General features: G+C 45.9%; 1 protein-coding gene across 14 annotated transcripts in view; it reads left to right on the top strand.

The window, feature by feature from the left end:
* Positions 1–15,500, top strand: part of AGK (acylglycerol kinase) — a 102,325-nt gene that overhangs the window by 64,400 nt on the left and 22,425 nt on the right. For all 14 annotated transcript variants that reach the window (XM_070071403.1, XM_070071400.1, XM_070071399.1 and 11 more), the window contains 2 exons: positions 2,586–2,655; positions 11,025–11,104. In XM_070071403.1, the coding sequence (XP_069927504.1) occupies positions 2,586–2,655; positions 11,025–11,104 (150 nt within the window). The remainder of the gene's footprint in view (positions 1–2,585; positions 2,656–11,024; positions 11,105–15,500) is intronic.

The raw sequence follows: 15,500 nt of genomic DNA, 5'->3' as shown, positions 1-15,500 counted from the left end.
GGGGGATGCACTGCACCCCTGCAGAACGTCCAATACCAAGAGTGGCCCTGGAGGCAAGGGTGAGTTTAGGGTGATAGTGAGGGGTTAAGGTAGGTTCCTCGTTGTAGCAAACGTACCAGCCACTCTGGCGGGAGATGCTGTCCGTGTGTTGGAGCAGGAGAAATGTGGGAGTCTATGCACTTTCCTCTTAGTTTGCTAAGAGAGCCTAAAACTTCTCTAAAGAAGTAAAGTCCAAAAAATAAGTTAAAAAATTAGTTTTTTCAAACTGAAGTAATTTGCCTTCTTAGTGTTAAGAAAGAACTATTAATTTCTTCTCAGTTTGGTTAACATCAACGTGGACTTTATGTGGCTACCCTTTGTTATAGTTCATTTCAATTATGTATTAACCCTTGTAGTCCATTATTAAAGTTCATTCATATGGGATAATTTGAGTATTAGGCTAATAACTATATTACATTAAAACATCAAGTGTATATTTAAATCTTTGAGCTGGTAAGGCTAAGAAAATAAAAGTGAGAAACTGGTGACTTTGGGATGATGGTAGGGAATCGGCTTATTTTGAACACTGGTTAAAATGAATTTATCCTGACATTCTTGTGTGACCTCTTCTTTAGGGTATCCAAATTAAGGATGGATGCAGAGACTCTTTGTAAGCCAGATGAGAAATTAGAAGGGGTAGCAGAATTGAAAGGTCACTGGTTAGTAACTGTTAATACGTGTAGGTAGTGATTTTCAGAGCTTGCCACAGTCGTGAGAATCAGCCAGGTAGTGTCTGAGCTGGCGCACCACCACGTATGGGGAGTGTTTTTCCCAAAACTCAAGAAGCCAAACCGGATGCACGTTTTCTATCCTAGGTACAAATTTTCAGAAAACACAAGAAATGTAGATATGTTAATATTATGGGATGCAGTCAGTAAAATCCAGACCCTCATATACTTAATAAAACAACCCATCTCTTCAAGTAGGAAAAAGTAAAGGAGAGAAAATGAACCTATGGGCTTCAAGAGACTTGAGACATATGAACTAAGTGCAGTAGATACATCTTTTTTGGATCTGCTTTGAACATATGAGTTCCTTGATTAAATGTAACCATTGACTAAATATCTGCTGCTATGAAGGATTTTTACTGTTTGAGGTGTGATAGTGACAACTTATGTTATTTTTAAGTCTGTCTTTTGAAACACAATGAACTATTTATGGGTGAAGGGTATCCAGGATTTACTGCGGTTGACACGGGATGGGGTGATACATAGGGAAAATGAAAGGAGATAAGCTTGGTCATGAGTTGGTAATTGTTGAGGAGTTCATGTTACTGGGCTCTGTGCTGTTTTATAGACTTGAAATTCTACAGCATATAGTCATCCAGCAAATAATTGAGAGCCTACTGTGTGCCGTGCACTGCTAGACTTAATTATATTTTGTTTGATAATTAGATGTAAATTATCACTAGCCTGGTGGAAATTTTGTTGTCCAGAAGGAGGCAGATAAAAAAGTAAAGAACCATAAACTGTGACGCACTGTGAAGAGAAAGTGATAGTTCCCTGGTAGAAAGTTAGAGAAGGGCCCAGGTCTGGGCTTGCTGGTGTGGGCCTCTGAAGGCACACAGGTGGTAGACTTGCAGGCAGGGGTTGGGGAGAGGACGTGGTCCTGTGGGTCTGCTGCTCGTCGCGGCTGTGAGAGAGGGTGTCTTCAGCCACGTCTGATGTGTTTCTGTTGTTGACAGCATTGCGGATTTGTGTGTCTAAGTTTGAACAAGCATGAACTCCAGAATTGAGTAGTTAACACACTGTGAATGGGTGTCAGTAGTAATGTGTTTTGATTCATCGTTACCTATAGATTCTTAAATGGCTATCCAGGTACAAATAAGAACACATTTTTGTCTTTGAATAACAGAATCATCAGTTAAAATGAAGCCTACTTCCTGGTAATCTTGGAAAATAAGGGAAATGTATTTTGGGTTCTGGGTTATATTTTGCTAAGAAAACTACAACAAATCCTGTCATTAGCTACCCTTCTGGCTGTTAGGGTAAAAAGAAATACTGTTTTTAGAAGTATGTCAGGTTCTAAAAATGAATAGAAGATTTTTTTATTCATTTAAGAGTCATATTTTCCAGTGTTAAATATGCAGGCACAATGTGGAGACCCAGCAGATGTTAAATAAGTAAGTGATATCTTGTATGAGCTTCTCCTCGCCAAGGCCTGCTCTCTCTGAGCCCCAGTCAGAGCCTTCTACTCTAGTTGTGCCCACTAAGTTTGCAGTTTTTGAAAATATTCCCTTCCTGACAGGGCAAGAGGGTGTGTGTGTGTGTGTGTGTGTGTGTGTCTATGGCTAGGTGTGTGTCTGCATGTGCATGTGTGTGTCTATGGCCAGGTGTGTGAGCGTGTGTGTGTACATGTCTATGGCCAGGTATGTGTGTGTGTCTATGGCCAGGTGTGTGTGTGAGTGTGAGCGTGTCTATGGTCAGGTGTGTGTCTGTATGTGCATGTGTGTCTATGGCCAGGTGTGTGAGTGTGTGCATGTCTGTGGCCAGGGGAGGTGTGGCTTGGTTTTCACAGCACCTGCTTTCCTTCCCGTTCTCTTTCAGACATATCACAGATGCCACGCTTGCGATTGTGAAAGGAGAGACAGTCCCACTTGATGTGTTACAAATCAAGGTAAAGTCTTCAGATTCTCAACAATTATCGAAGTGATACATAGATACTATTAAAGAAATATGGCAGTTGGAATTAAAGTGAAAACAGTCCACTTTCCCTTCCCATTCCAAGTCTTACCCCCAGGAAAAACTACTTTCCCTGGTAATTCTGGTTGCTACAACTAATTTACTAGTGTTACTGCTTTTTTAAAAAGTGGAAAAACATAAATCAGAACCACCACGTTAACCATCTGAGGTGTGTGATGCATTACTGTGGAGCCAAGAACGCTGTTTCTTGGTTTACCAGTTCCAGACTTTGATCCTGTGACTTCTTGATTGAGTGAAGATACTTGAAAAAGTTCATGGAAAATGTGTATTAAGAAAATGTATAGCCAGCGCCGCGGCTCACTAGGCTAATCCTCCGCCTTGCGGTGCCGGCACACCGGGTTCTAGTCCCGGTCGGGGCGCTGGATTCTGTCCCGGTTGCCCCTCTTCCAGGCCAGCTCTCTGCTGTGGCCCGGAAGTGCAGTGGAGGATGGCCCAAGTGCTTGGGCCCTGCACCCCATGGGAGACCAGGAGAAGCACCTGGCACCTGCCATCAGATCAGCGCAGTGTGCCGGCTGCATTGCGCCGGCCGTGGCAGCCATTGGGGGGGTGAACCAACAGCAAAAGGAAGACCTTTCTCTCTGTCTCTCTCTCTCTCTCACTGTCCACTCTGCCTGTCAAAAAAAAAAAAAAAAAAAGTATGAATTGGCTCAAATTTTTTGCTACCGAAATCTTTTAATTCCATTTGAACCAAAATGAACTTTTAATTTTCCCACAGTTTTTGTAATACTCTCGTAGGTAAGAATTCCTCTGCATCTCCTCCAGTCTGTTCACTGTTTTTGGTTCCTCTATGGGTTGCCTTTGAACTGTGAGGCGCTATCTGCCGCGGTGGCTGCTTTGAGCAGTGGCAGAGCTGAATAAATGCAGACCTGGGCGGTGACCGATTTCCTCTTCGCCCCTGCTGCCTCAGAGCTGGGACCTTTCCGTGCAGCCTGTCTTCCCGGAGTGCGGGTCGCTTGGTTGTCTGGTACCATCGGCTCTCTGACAAGCTTAAGAGAATTACGCTTTTGTGGATTTTCTGGCGTTTTTTTTTTTTTTTTTTTTTTTTTTTTTTGACAGAGTGGACAGTGAGAGAGAGACAGAGACAAAGGTCTTCCTTTGCCGTTGGTTCACCCTCCAATGGCCACCGTGGCCGGTGCGCTGCGGCCGGTGCACCACGCTGATCAGATGCCAGGAGCCAGGTGCTTCTCCTGGTCTCCCATGGGGTGCAGGGCCCAAGCACTTGGGCCATCCTCCACTGCACTCCCTGGCCACAGCAGAGAGCTGGCCTGGAAGAGGGGCAACTGGGACAGAATCCGGCGCCCCGACCAGGACTAGAACCCGGTGTGCTGGCGCTGCTAGGCGGAGGATTAGCCTAGTGAGCCACGGCGCCGGTGATTTTCTGGCTTTTTTAAAATATTTATTTATTTGTTTTACCTTTTTAAAATGGGAATGCTGTTCACGTAGCTTCTTCCATCCTGGGTGGGAACAGAGCTTCTGTTTTTCTGGTAGGCTGTCCAGTGTTTACTTGCTGACTTGTTGATGAACTCATGAATGGTTTCAGAAGTATACTTAGTATTCACTGATTATGCTCACTGAAGGCGGTCGGAGGCAGTAAGGCCCAAGAGCAGTGAGCATGCGCATCTGTACCGTTCATTCCTGAGAAAAATAACCGGGACGCCGTGAGGGGACGGCTTTCAGAGGCAGGGCAAGAACAAGGCAAAGAGGGGCCAGCGCTGTGGCATAGTCGGCTAAGCCTTTGCTTGCGGTGCCGGCATCCTCTATGGGCGCTTGTTGGAGTCCTGGCTGCACCACTTTGGGTCCAGCTCCCTGCCATGGCCTGGGAAATCAGCAGAAGATGGCCCAAGTGCTTGGGTCCCTGCACCTGCATGGGAGACCCAGAAGAAACTCCTGGCTTCAAATTGGCCCAACTCTGGCCGTTGGGGCCATATTAGAAGTGAACCAGTGGGTGGAAGACCTTTCTCTCTGTCTCTACCTCTTAGATAGATAGATAGATAGACAGACAGACCTTTTCTCTCTGTCTCTACCTCTTAGATAGATAGATAGACAGACAGACAGACAGACCTTTTCTCTCTGTCTCTACCTCTTAGATAGATAGATAGATAGATAGACCTTTTCTCTCTGTCTCTACCTCTTAGATAGATAGATCGATCGATCGATCGATCGATTTTTTAAAAAGGTGAAGAAGTACTCACAAACCTATGGGCATCACAGAGGCGTAGGAGCCAGCCCAGTGGTGTCCTACTCACTGATGTTAGGAGTTTGAATGTCAGAAAGAATAATGTGGTGGTTATAATGCCATGAATAAAAATAAAGGATCCCTGACCCCCGGTAACTTCTTCACAGGTTTAGCAGTGCTGCAGAACTTACACACACGCACAGACGGTCACTCTCAGGCAGTGTTGGGAACCTATGTGAAGGGTACAAATGCTCAGTGTACTCTTCAAGTATGTTTGATTTGTCCAGTAACCATTCCAATTCTTGATCAGAATCTTCTCTTTAAAAAATTTTATTCATAAAAAAAAAACACTTATTTGGCCGGCGCTGTGGCTCACTAGGCTAATCCTCTGCCTGCAGCGCCGGCACCCCGGGTTCTAGTTCCGGTCGGAGCACCGGATTCTGTCCCGGTTGCTCCTCTTCCAGTCCAGCTCTCTGCTGTGGCCCGGGAGGGCAGTGGAGGATGACCCAAGTGCTTGGGCCCTGCACCCCATGGGAGACCAGGAGGAAGCACCTGGCTCCTGGCTTTGGATCAGCGTGTGGTGTGCCGCCCACAGCGGCCATTGGGGGGTGAACCAACAGCAAAAGGAAGACCTTTCTCTCTGTCTCTCTCTCTCTCGCTGTCCACTCTGCCTGCCTGTCAAAAAAAAAAAAAAAAAAAAAAAAAAAACAAGAAAACAAAACAAAAAAACCACTTATTCATGTAAATTCACCCCCAGCCCCCAGAAAGACCAAATTCCTAAGTAGGCAGATCCATGAAGTTAAATAATCCTATGGATGTTGAGCCCTGTGTACTCTGCTCATATTTCTTATATTTCCGAGAGGAGTCCCCCCACCTTGTCATCATTCCAGACTTGGGTCCTGGAAGGTCTTGTGTATAGAGTTTGCTTTGAGCATATTCCCAGCTGGTGAACCCAGGAGCCCACAACCTACTTGCCTTTTATGTTCCTTTTTTCTTCATGCAGCAATGTCAGAACTGTCCATCACAACCTCCCTGGTCATGACAAAGTGATTTAATTTCTATTTGATCTTTTAGTATATAATAAAATTGTCCTCAAAAAATGGTACGGCTATGCTGAAAGATGTTCCAGCCTACGAAAGGTGTTATAGATGCTTATCTATGAAAATATTATTTTAAAATATTACCAAAGGAAAGCGGTCAGGATAAGTATCTTAGTAATGGAGTGACTTGCTGTTTCTTATACATACCTGAATTTAACTGGAATATCTTGCCTTGCTTATATTTAAATCTCTTGTCTCTCTCTTTCCTTCAAATATACTGACTTGGTGAACTGATGAAACCAGGGTTAAATTTACTACAGGCTCCGTATTTTCATGACAGCCCAGGAAACAAAGCTTTGAATCCATTCCTAGAAAATGTGGCGCGGCAGCCTCTAGTTTGGTCTCTGAGGAACCCAGCTAAGTCGAATTCTTGCTCTTTTTCCCCCTCTTTCTGGAAATTGCTTTCAGACATGGAGAAAAGCATTGTAAGCCCAGGCCTGATGCTGCATCCTTCACCTTGTGAACGATAGCCCCAACCCCATTGAACTGTAACACGAGATTCTCCAAAGAGAAGAGAAATTGTAACAGTGCCGTATGCTTAGCTTTTACACTGACCAGTGGTCACACCTCCAGCTCTGTATGTCAGCAGGAATATTTTGCCCTCGTAAATAGAAGACATCTGGTGATATGAGTAATTGTCCCGGAGACCGAACTAGGATCTAGGTTTACTGCCTCAGTCCGTTGCATTTTGCACTTCACGCCTTGTCAGGTGGTGTAACAGGTGGCACCATCCTGTGACTTTGAAAGAGCAGTTCTTCCAACAGAAATATCTGCACTGCCTAAGAGCTGGCTGTAAAGAAACTGCCAGAACAGGTTCAGAAATGTTTTCAACTTTTTTTTTAAATCAGATGTTTAGATGCTGCCAACCCACAGCCAAAGGGCCTATGCCAGAGAGGGGGTTGTGGGGGCTGGAGTATCTCCCTCTCCCCTGTCGTTCCTGGCTAGCTCCGTGGTTTCTGTTTTTTCAGACCCTGGCTTTAACCATTCTCTTCAGAGGTGCTTGGAGCCCCTTGAGAATTCCTTCTACCTCCTTCTTTTCTCTTGATCCCGGATCCCTGAAATTCCTAGAGGAGGCAGAAATTGTCTTCCTGTCCTTCAGTCTTTGCGTGGTATTCCAGCCAGCTCCTTCTGACTGTGTGCCTGTTTTGTTTTTTCTTTTTTCTTAAATTTTATTTAAGTTACACAAGTTTCATGTATTTCATCAGTACAGACTGTGTTTGTCGATTGACCTATTCATCTCATCATCTGATACCTGCCAGGACCTGATGTTTTGTCTCTTGGCTCCCCCTGTGTCCATCTGGCCTTGCTTGCCTTCACTGTGCTCGTGCGTACTCAACAGAAGGGACCGGTCTCTATCACTCACTTGCATTTCACGTCTGAACGGCGACAGCCATGCTCAAGTCACTGTCTGAAGATACACAGGTCGTGTGTGTCTGGGTGCTCACTTACTGTCCAGAGCCGTTCTTACCCTCCTCAGTGAAACCTTGGGGTTACAGGCTTTTCCCTCAACCCTAACAGGAAACCCCTGAAACACTTCTCCCAGACGAAGAAAGCAAACAGTGTTTGTTGTTGTTGTTGTTGTTTTCTTTGACAGGCAGAGTTAGACAGCGAGAGAGAGAGAGAAAGGTCTTTCTTCCGTTGGTTCACCCCCCAAATGGCCGCTATGGCCGGCGCACCGCACTGATCCGATGGCAGGAGCCAGGTACTTCATCCTGGTCTCCCATGCAGGTGCAGGGCCCAAGCACTTGGGCCATCCTCCACTGCACTCCCGGGCCACAGCAGAGAGCTGGACTGGAAGAGGGGCAACCGGGACAGAATCCGGCGCCCCAGCTGGGACTTAGAACCCGGGGTGCCAGCGATGCAGGCGGAGGATTAGCCAAGTGAGCCGCGATACCGGCCTGAAAGCAAACAGTGTTAGAGCTGTCAGCAGGTCTTGCCCGTAGCACACAATTCAGAACATCGTTTCTCAAGGAGCCGTAGTTGTGCTGAAGGGTCCTCCGGGGGGGCTGGCCCATTAGCTCAGGACCGCTTCTTTAAAAAAAATTATTTGAAAGGCAGAGAGAGAGGGAGGGAAGGAGAGGAGAGGAGATCTTCCATCCACTGGTTCACTCCCCAAATGATCACAGCAGCTGGGGCCGGGCCAGCTGAAGCCAGGAGCTTCCTCCGGGTCTCCTACATGGATGCAGAGGCCCACACGGTTGGGCCATCTTCCTCTGTTTTCCAGGCACATGAGCAAAGAGCTGGATTGGAGCAGCTGGGACATGAACCAAAACTCATAAGGGATGCCAGTGTCCTGGGTGGTGGCTTAACCCTCTGTGCCACAACACCAAACCCAGGAAAACTTATGTCTCTCTCCCTGTAGAATTTATAATGCACACTGACATATTAAAGACCTCAGTTTCTGTCAAGATAACTTGTTTCCAATTGGATAGCTTTGGTGTTTGCTAGCTAATTTCACCATGGCATCCTCTGTGGTACCTTCTGGAGTGCTTGTTAAAGTGCCTTAACCTTGAAATGTTCGTCCAGGGACACAAAGTTGCAGTCAGACAGGAAGGGTAAGCTTTGGGTCTGACTCACAATAATAAAAACATTTTAGCACAGCTAAAATTGCATTTCAAAATTCTCACCACAAAAAAATAAGGGAGTTGGTGGATATGTTAATTGGCTTGATATAATAACTTTGCATCGTGTATGTACATGAGGTCATCACATTGAATCCCGTAAATGCCAGTTAAGATAATGAAAGCAAACAGGTTTATGCTTCGTGCTGCCATGTGCAGTGCTTGCCCTGACCCGTCGTCCGTCACTGTCAGTACCGCGTCAGCTCTCAGTAACCGGCAGTCACCCCTCGCTCCGTGTCTGAACTGTTTGATTCCATCCTCCCCGCCCACCGCCTGCTGTTCCTAGCTCCTCTGTCAGTGCAGAGGAGGAGACTAAAGGAGAAGCTTCTACTTACCAAGTGCTCTCTCGCTCTTCCGGGTTCGTGGCGATTGTTGGGTGCCTCCCATGACGTAGTTGTCTGGTGTCGGAAGCCTTTCCTGGCTTCACCTCTAAGTTCCCAGGTTCGGTACCCTCGGTCCCTGGTGCAGATTCTGAGACGAGGCTGTCAGATGGCTCAGAGTCTGTTGCGTCTGCAGTGTCCACTTGGCGCAGGGAGGCAGAAGAGTCCTGGCCGTGCAGCCAGTGAGTTCCTCACACCCGTCTCCACGCTGCCCTCGAGTTCCTTCCTCCTCGCAGCGAGCAGAAAGGCACATCTGTGCAGGCAGATGCCCAACACTGGGACAAGAGGCCAGCATCTTTTTTTTTTTTTTTTTAAGTGTTGTTTTATTTATTTGAAAGAGATACAGGGAGAAGTAGAGACAGAGGTCTTCCATCTGCTGATTCACTCCCCAAATGGCTGCAACAACCAGAGCTGAGCTGAGCTGAAACCAGGAGCCTGGAGTTTCTTCCGGGTCCGTGTAGGTGCAGGATCCCAGGCACTTGGGCCACCCTCTGCTGCTTTCCCAGGCACATTAGCAGGGAGCTGGATCGGAAGTGGAGCAGCTGGGACTCGAACTGGCTCCCATATGGGATGCCGGCGCTGCAGGTTGGGGCCTTAACCCACTGTGCCACAGCACCTGCCCCAAGAGAGGCCAGCATCTTGTAGGTTTTCCTGTTCATGATTCTCCCTCACTTGGCTTTGGCAGAGTTGGAATGGGAGTACAGTGGAGTTGGAGGGCTGCACCCCCTTCCCTAAGGAGAAGGCGTAGAGTACTTCTCTTCCAGTGCCCAGGATTCTCATCAGTTCTTAATTTTCTGCTTATACTGGTTGTGGTGGGGCGATGACTTGGTTCTAGAAATTAAAAATGAGAGTGAGACAAAGAGTGCCCATCCACTGGTTTGCTACCCAAATGCCAGTGGCAGCCAGCACAGAGGGGACACTGGGGCCAGAACCTGGGAATGCAATCCAGGTCTCCCATGTGGGAGGCAGGAACCCAGGCACTCTGCTGTATTACTAGTTTTTTTGTTTGTTTGTTTTTTTGACAGGCAGAGTGGACAGTGAGAGAGAGACAGAGAGAAAGGTCTTCCTTTGCCGTTGGTTCACCCTCCAATGGCCGCCGCGGCCGGCGCGCTGCGGCCAGCGCACCATGCTGATCCGATGGCAGGAGCCAGGTACTTGTCCTGGTCTCCCATGGGGTGCAGGGCCCAAGCACTTGGGCCATCCTCCACTGCACTCCCTGGCCACAGCAGAGAGCTGGCCTGGAAGAGGGGCAACCGGGACAGAATCTGGCGCCCTGACCGGGACTAGAACCCGGTGTGCTGGCGCTGCAAGGCGGAGGATTAGCCTAGTGAGGCACGGCGCCGGCCCTCTGCTGTATTACTTGTATCTAAGTATTACTTGTACTTAACTTCCTTAAGGAAGGTTGCTTATGGAGTCCAAACTCTTAAACTCTGTAAACTTCATTGTTATGAATTGCTTAATTCACGATTTGCTGGAAACTTGCTGATTGGGATATGCAGTGTTTGACCACAAAGCTTTGGGCTAAATTCACCTCGGTTTTTTTATGGTGTGCTGTGAAATACTTGACTGAATTTTCAGATGTTCGAGTGCAATATTCTGAAGTATCAGGACTTGAGGGCTCTGGCCTTCCAAAAAGAACGCTGCTTAAATCATCTTCGTGCTGGACAAGTATGAGGCACTTGAAAAAGTTCATGGGAAAGTGGAATAAAAGATGCTTGTGTGAGGAGAGGAGTGGCTGCTGACCGAGCGCTCCCTGAGTGACGGTCTGCGGGTGGCAGTGTGTCCCCTCGCAGCAGGTTCAGGAGCTAATAAAGAACAACTTCTTGCATGGCTTCTTCATGTCCTCCTGCTGGGCACTCACAAGGTTCATTTCTTCAAAGTTGGAACGTGCCTTGTAGAGTTCGGGTCTGATAGAAAGCAGGCCGTGAGCGTTTGCTGGTGCCTGCCCATAGAGAGTTGCCAGTTGCCGTACTTGTTAATCTAAATGAAGTGCATTTAACTTCCAGGGTGAAAAGGAACAGCCTGTGTTTGCGATGACTGGCCTGCGCTGGGGATCCTTCAGAGATGCCGCTGTCAAAGTTAGCAAGTAAAGAACGACCATCCCGATGTGTGACTGTCTTTAAGATGTCTTTGCTGTCCTGGTCTTTGAGGTTTTAATGTGCAGTGATCTGCTGGGGATAAGTCTGGTGGGCCTGGAGTGGAGTTGTGTGTGAATAATGAAGGTCATACAGGTAGAGGTTGCAGAGGTTATAGAGGTCATACATAAGAAGGTAGAGGTTATACCCTCGGGGAAGACACTCGCTTGCTGGGAGTTGAAGAGAGAAGGGTGTGGCGCTCTCTTCGGAGGGCAGCCTGCGGTTGAGTGTAGCTTAGGCTCAAGCTAGACTGAGCAGAGAACGGGATTTCCTGTCCTGCTTAGCTGGGCACCAAGCCAAAGGCGTGCCTATGCCATGGCCTCCTGGAGCTCACAGACTATTCCAGAGGGGTGGTGTTTTTTCTTTCTTTTTGAAAGAAAAGCTTGAGAGACCACATGCTGCCCCTCTTAAGGAAGGGAGGCAGATAGCAGCTGTGTTATGGAATAACAGGCCTGTTGAGTGGCCGTCTTTTCCTGGAAATGGACTTACTCCTGGAGATCCATTGCTTGAAATGAAACTTGGCTTGGAAAGAGGGTGTGAGCAGGCCCATTGATGTGTGTGAGAGAACAGGGACACTGTGGGTTCACGTCACACCTGGGGGCTGCTGTTCATCCCTTACTTTTCTTACAAAATGAGGGCTTCCAGTTTTAGTTACAGTTTAACTGAATTATGACTGATCTCCCACAGCTCTCATCAAGAAATCCCTCTTCGTGTCGTGGGCCAGCCTGCCACACGGATTACAAAAATGTCTCACTTGTGTCATTTTATCATTTCTGCTAATGAAAGCCCCGACAGAAGAATGTCAGCGGGAGACACTATTGTGTTATATTACACCCTGTATTCTTAAATACTCTATGTCTTTATTTTCAAATGTGCTCTGGTATGTTGATGCCACCAATTGCTTTGTGTTCTATGCACAACCTCAAATTTCAGGAGCTCATCAAGAGGAGTTGTTTAGCATTCCCTGAAAAAGTCTGTGAGAGCAAATTGTTTTCCAAATGCTTTAATTAATAACTAAACACACGCACAGGTCGGCGTTTTAGGAGTATCTTGCCCTTTATTTCAGTTTTTTCTGAATGGTGAATTCTAACATTTTAGTGATGGTTGTAATGCCCGGCTAGTGCTGTCTGCCGAGTTGCTTTGTGTTAAGGAAGAAACAGTAAGGACACAATAAATCATTTCTTCACTGGCCATGGGAAGACTGCAAGCATAGTGTCAAAATGTGCTGCTGGTGGAGATGAAAGACCTGCCGACAGTATAGAAGGTAGTTAGCTGCCTGAGCTGGATGTGTTTCTGTTTGGCTAACTGGTTTAAAAAAAAAAACAAGCAAACTCTAAGGAAACACACACACACACATATATATATAGGGGGAAAATCATATGAGCAAGGATCTCATTAGTAGCATCAACTTGAATAATAATTTAGAATGGTTCTACATTGCCCATTGGATTTTTTTTAATTTATTTTTTAAGGAATACAAATTTTATAAGTACAACTTTGGGAATACATTTATTCTTCCCACCATACCTGCCCTCTCACCCACACTCCCATCCTCTCCCTTCCTCCTCCTCCCTCTCCCCTTGCCAGTCCCATCCTCCATTAAGATTCATTTTCAGTTAACTTTGTGCACAGAAGACCAACTCTATCCTAAGTAAAGATTTCAACAATTTGCACATACATACACACCAAAACACAAACTGTTTGAGAACTAGTTTTACGGTTAACTCATAATACAACTCATTGAGGACAGAGGTCCTGCATGGAGAGTTAGTGCACAGTGACTCCTGTTAATTTAACAGTTAACATGCTTATGTATGACATCAGTGCCCACGCAAGGCTCTTGACATGAGCTGCCAAGGCTATGGAAGCCATCTGAGTCCACAAACTCCATCAGTATTTAGACAAAGCCATAAGCAGAGTGAAGTTCTCTCCTCCCTTCAGAGAAAAGTACATCCTTCTTTGATGGCCACTTCTTTCCGCTGGGGGTTCATGCACAGAGATCCTTCATGTAGGACATTTTTTGCCCCAGTGTCTTGGCTTTCCATGCCTGAAATGCTCTCACAGGCTTTTCAGCCAGACCAGGAAGCCTTAAGGGTTGATTCCAAGGTCAGAGTGTTACTTAAAGCGATAGTCATTCTGTAAGTCTGCTGAGTGGACTGCTTCCCATGTTGGAACGTTATCTCCTTTTTAATCCTATCTACTATTATTGCCAGACACTTGATCCTATTTGTATGATCACTTTAACACTTAATATGATCACTTTAACAATTAAGATGGAATTTTTAGCACCAAGCTTAATGGGATTTGGAATCCTATGACAAGTTTTTTAACTGTACCTTTAGAAGTAACTCTGTAGAAATGTATGCAGAACTATACAGCTTTACAGTTACAAACTTCCTCCTCCCTCTCTTATTCCCACTCTTATTTTTTATTGAGATCTACTGTAAATTGACTTTATACACATATGATTAACTCTGTATTAAGTAAAGAGTGCAACAAATAGTGTGATGAAAAAACAAAAAACTGAAACTTGTCAAGACAAGGGTAGCTCAAGTCATTGCTTCTCGGGGCCAGTTTCACTTCTGCAGGCTCCCTTGTAGGTGCTCTGTTGGTTCTCACAGAGCAGGGAGAACATACGGTATTTGTCCCTTTGGGGCTGGCTTATTTCACTCAGCATGATGCTTTCCAGATTCCTCCATCTTGTTGCAAATGACCAGATTTCATTTTTTTTTTTTTTTTACTGCTGTGTAGTATTCCGTAGAGTACATATCCCATAATTTCTTTATCCAGTCTTCCATGATGGGCATTGAGGTTGATTCCATGTCTTAGCTATTGTGGATTGAGCTGCAGTAAACTTGGGGGTGCAGATAATTCTTTTTTACTGATTTCATTTCCGTTGGGTACATTCTGAGGAGGGGGATTACTGGGTCATATGGTAGGTCTATATTCAGATTTCTGAGGTATTTCCAAACTCTCTTCCATAGTGGTTTTACCAGTTTACATGCCCACCAACAGTGGATTAAGGTACCTTTTTCCCTACATCCTCGCCAGCATTTGTTGTTTGTTGGTATCTGTATGAGAGCCATTCTAACCGGGGTGAGGTGAAACCACATTGTGATCTTGATTTGCATTCCCCTGATGGCTAGTGATCTGGAACATTTTTTCATGTGTCTGTTGGCCATTTGGATTTCCTCTTTTGAAAAATGTCTGTTTAACTCCTTGGCTCATCTCTCTCTCTTTTTTTTTTAAAGGTTTATTTATTTATTTGAATGTCAGAGTTAAACAGAGTGAGAAGGAGAGGCAGAGAGAGGGAGAGAGGGAGGGAGGCAGAGAGAGAGGGAGGGAGAAAGGTCTTCGATCCGCTGGTTCACTCCCCAGTTGGCCGCAATGGCAGGAGCTGTGCTGATCTGAAGCCAGGAGCTTCTTCCAGGTCTCACACACGGGTGCAGGAGCCCAAGGACTTGGACCATCTTCTGCTGCTTTCCCATACCAGCAGAGAGCTGGATCAGAAGTGGAGCATCTGAGACTCGAACCGGCGCCCATATGGGATGCCGGCACTGCAGGCAGCAGCTTTACCTGCTACGCCACAGCGCCGCTTGGCCCATCTCTTAACTGGGTTGTTTGTTTTGTAGTTGTGGAGTTTCTTGATCTCTTTGTAGATTCTGGTTGTTAATCCTTTATCAGTTGCATAGTTTGCACATAATTTCTCCCATTCTGTCGGTTGCTTCTTCACTTTCCTGTTTCTTTTGCAGTATGGTAACTTTTCAATTCGATGTAATCCCAGTTGTTAATGTTGGCTTTCACTGCCTGTGCCGCTGGGGTCTTTTCCATGAACTCTTTGCCAGTGTCTTGCAGAATATCCCTGATGTTCTCTAATAATTTGATGGTGTCGGGTCATAGATTTAGATCTTTAACCCATGTTGAGTGGATTTTTGTGTAAGGTGTAAGGTAGGGGTCTTGCTTCATGCTTCTGCACGCAGAAATCCAGTTTTCCCAGCACCATTTATTGAATAGACTGTCCTTGCTCTAAGGATTGAATTTAGCTCCTGATCACATGTAAGTTGGTTGCAGATGCTTGGATTGACTTCTGCTGTTTCTGTTCTGCTCCATTGGTCTATCCATCTATTTTTGTAGCAGTACCATTGCTGTTTTAATAACAACTGCCTTGTAGTATGTCTTGAAATCTGGTATTGTGATGCATCTGGCTGTGTTTTTGTTGTATAGGATTGCTTTAGCCATTCGAGGTCTCCTGTGCCTCCATATGAATTTCAGCATCATTTGTTCTAGATCTGAGAAGAATGTCTTTGGTATTTTGATTGGTTTTGCATTGAGTCTGTAAATTGCTTT

This window comes from Oryctolagus cuniculus, chromosome 3 (assembly GCF_964237555.1).
Source record: "Oryctolagus cuniculus chromosome 3, mOryCun1.1, whole genome shotgun sequence".
Lineage (NCBI taxonomy): Eukaryota > Metazoa > Chordata > Mammalia > Lagomorpha > Leporidae > Oryctolagus > Oryctolagus cuniculus.
The sequence above is the reverse complement of the archived record's forward strand: the minus strand, read 5'-3'. Positions and strand labels throughout refer to the sequence as shown.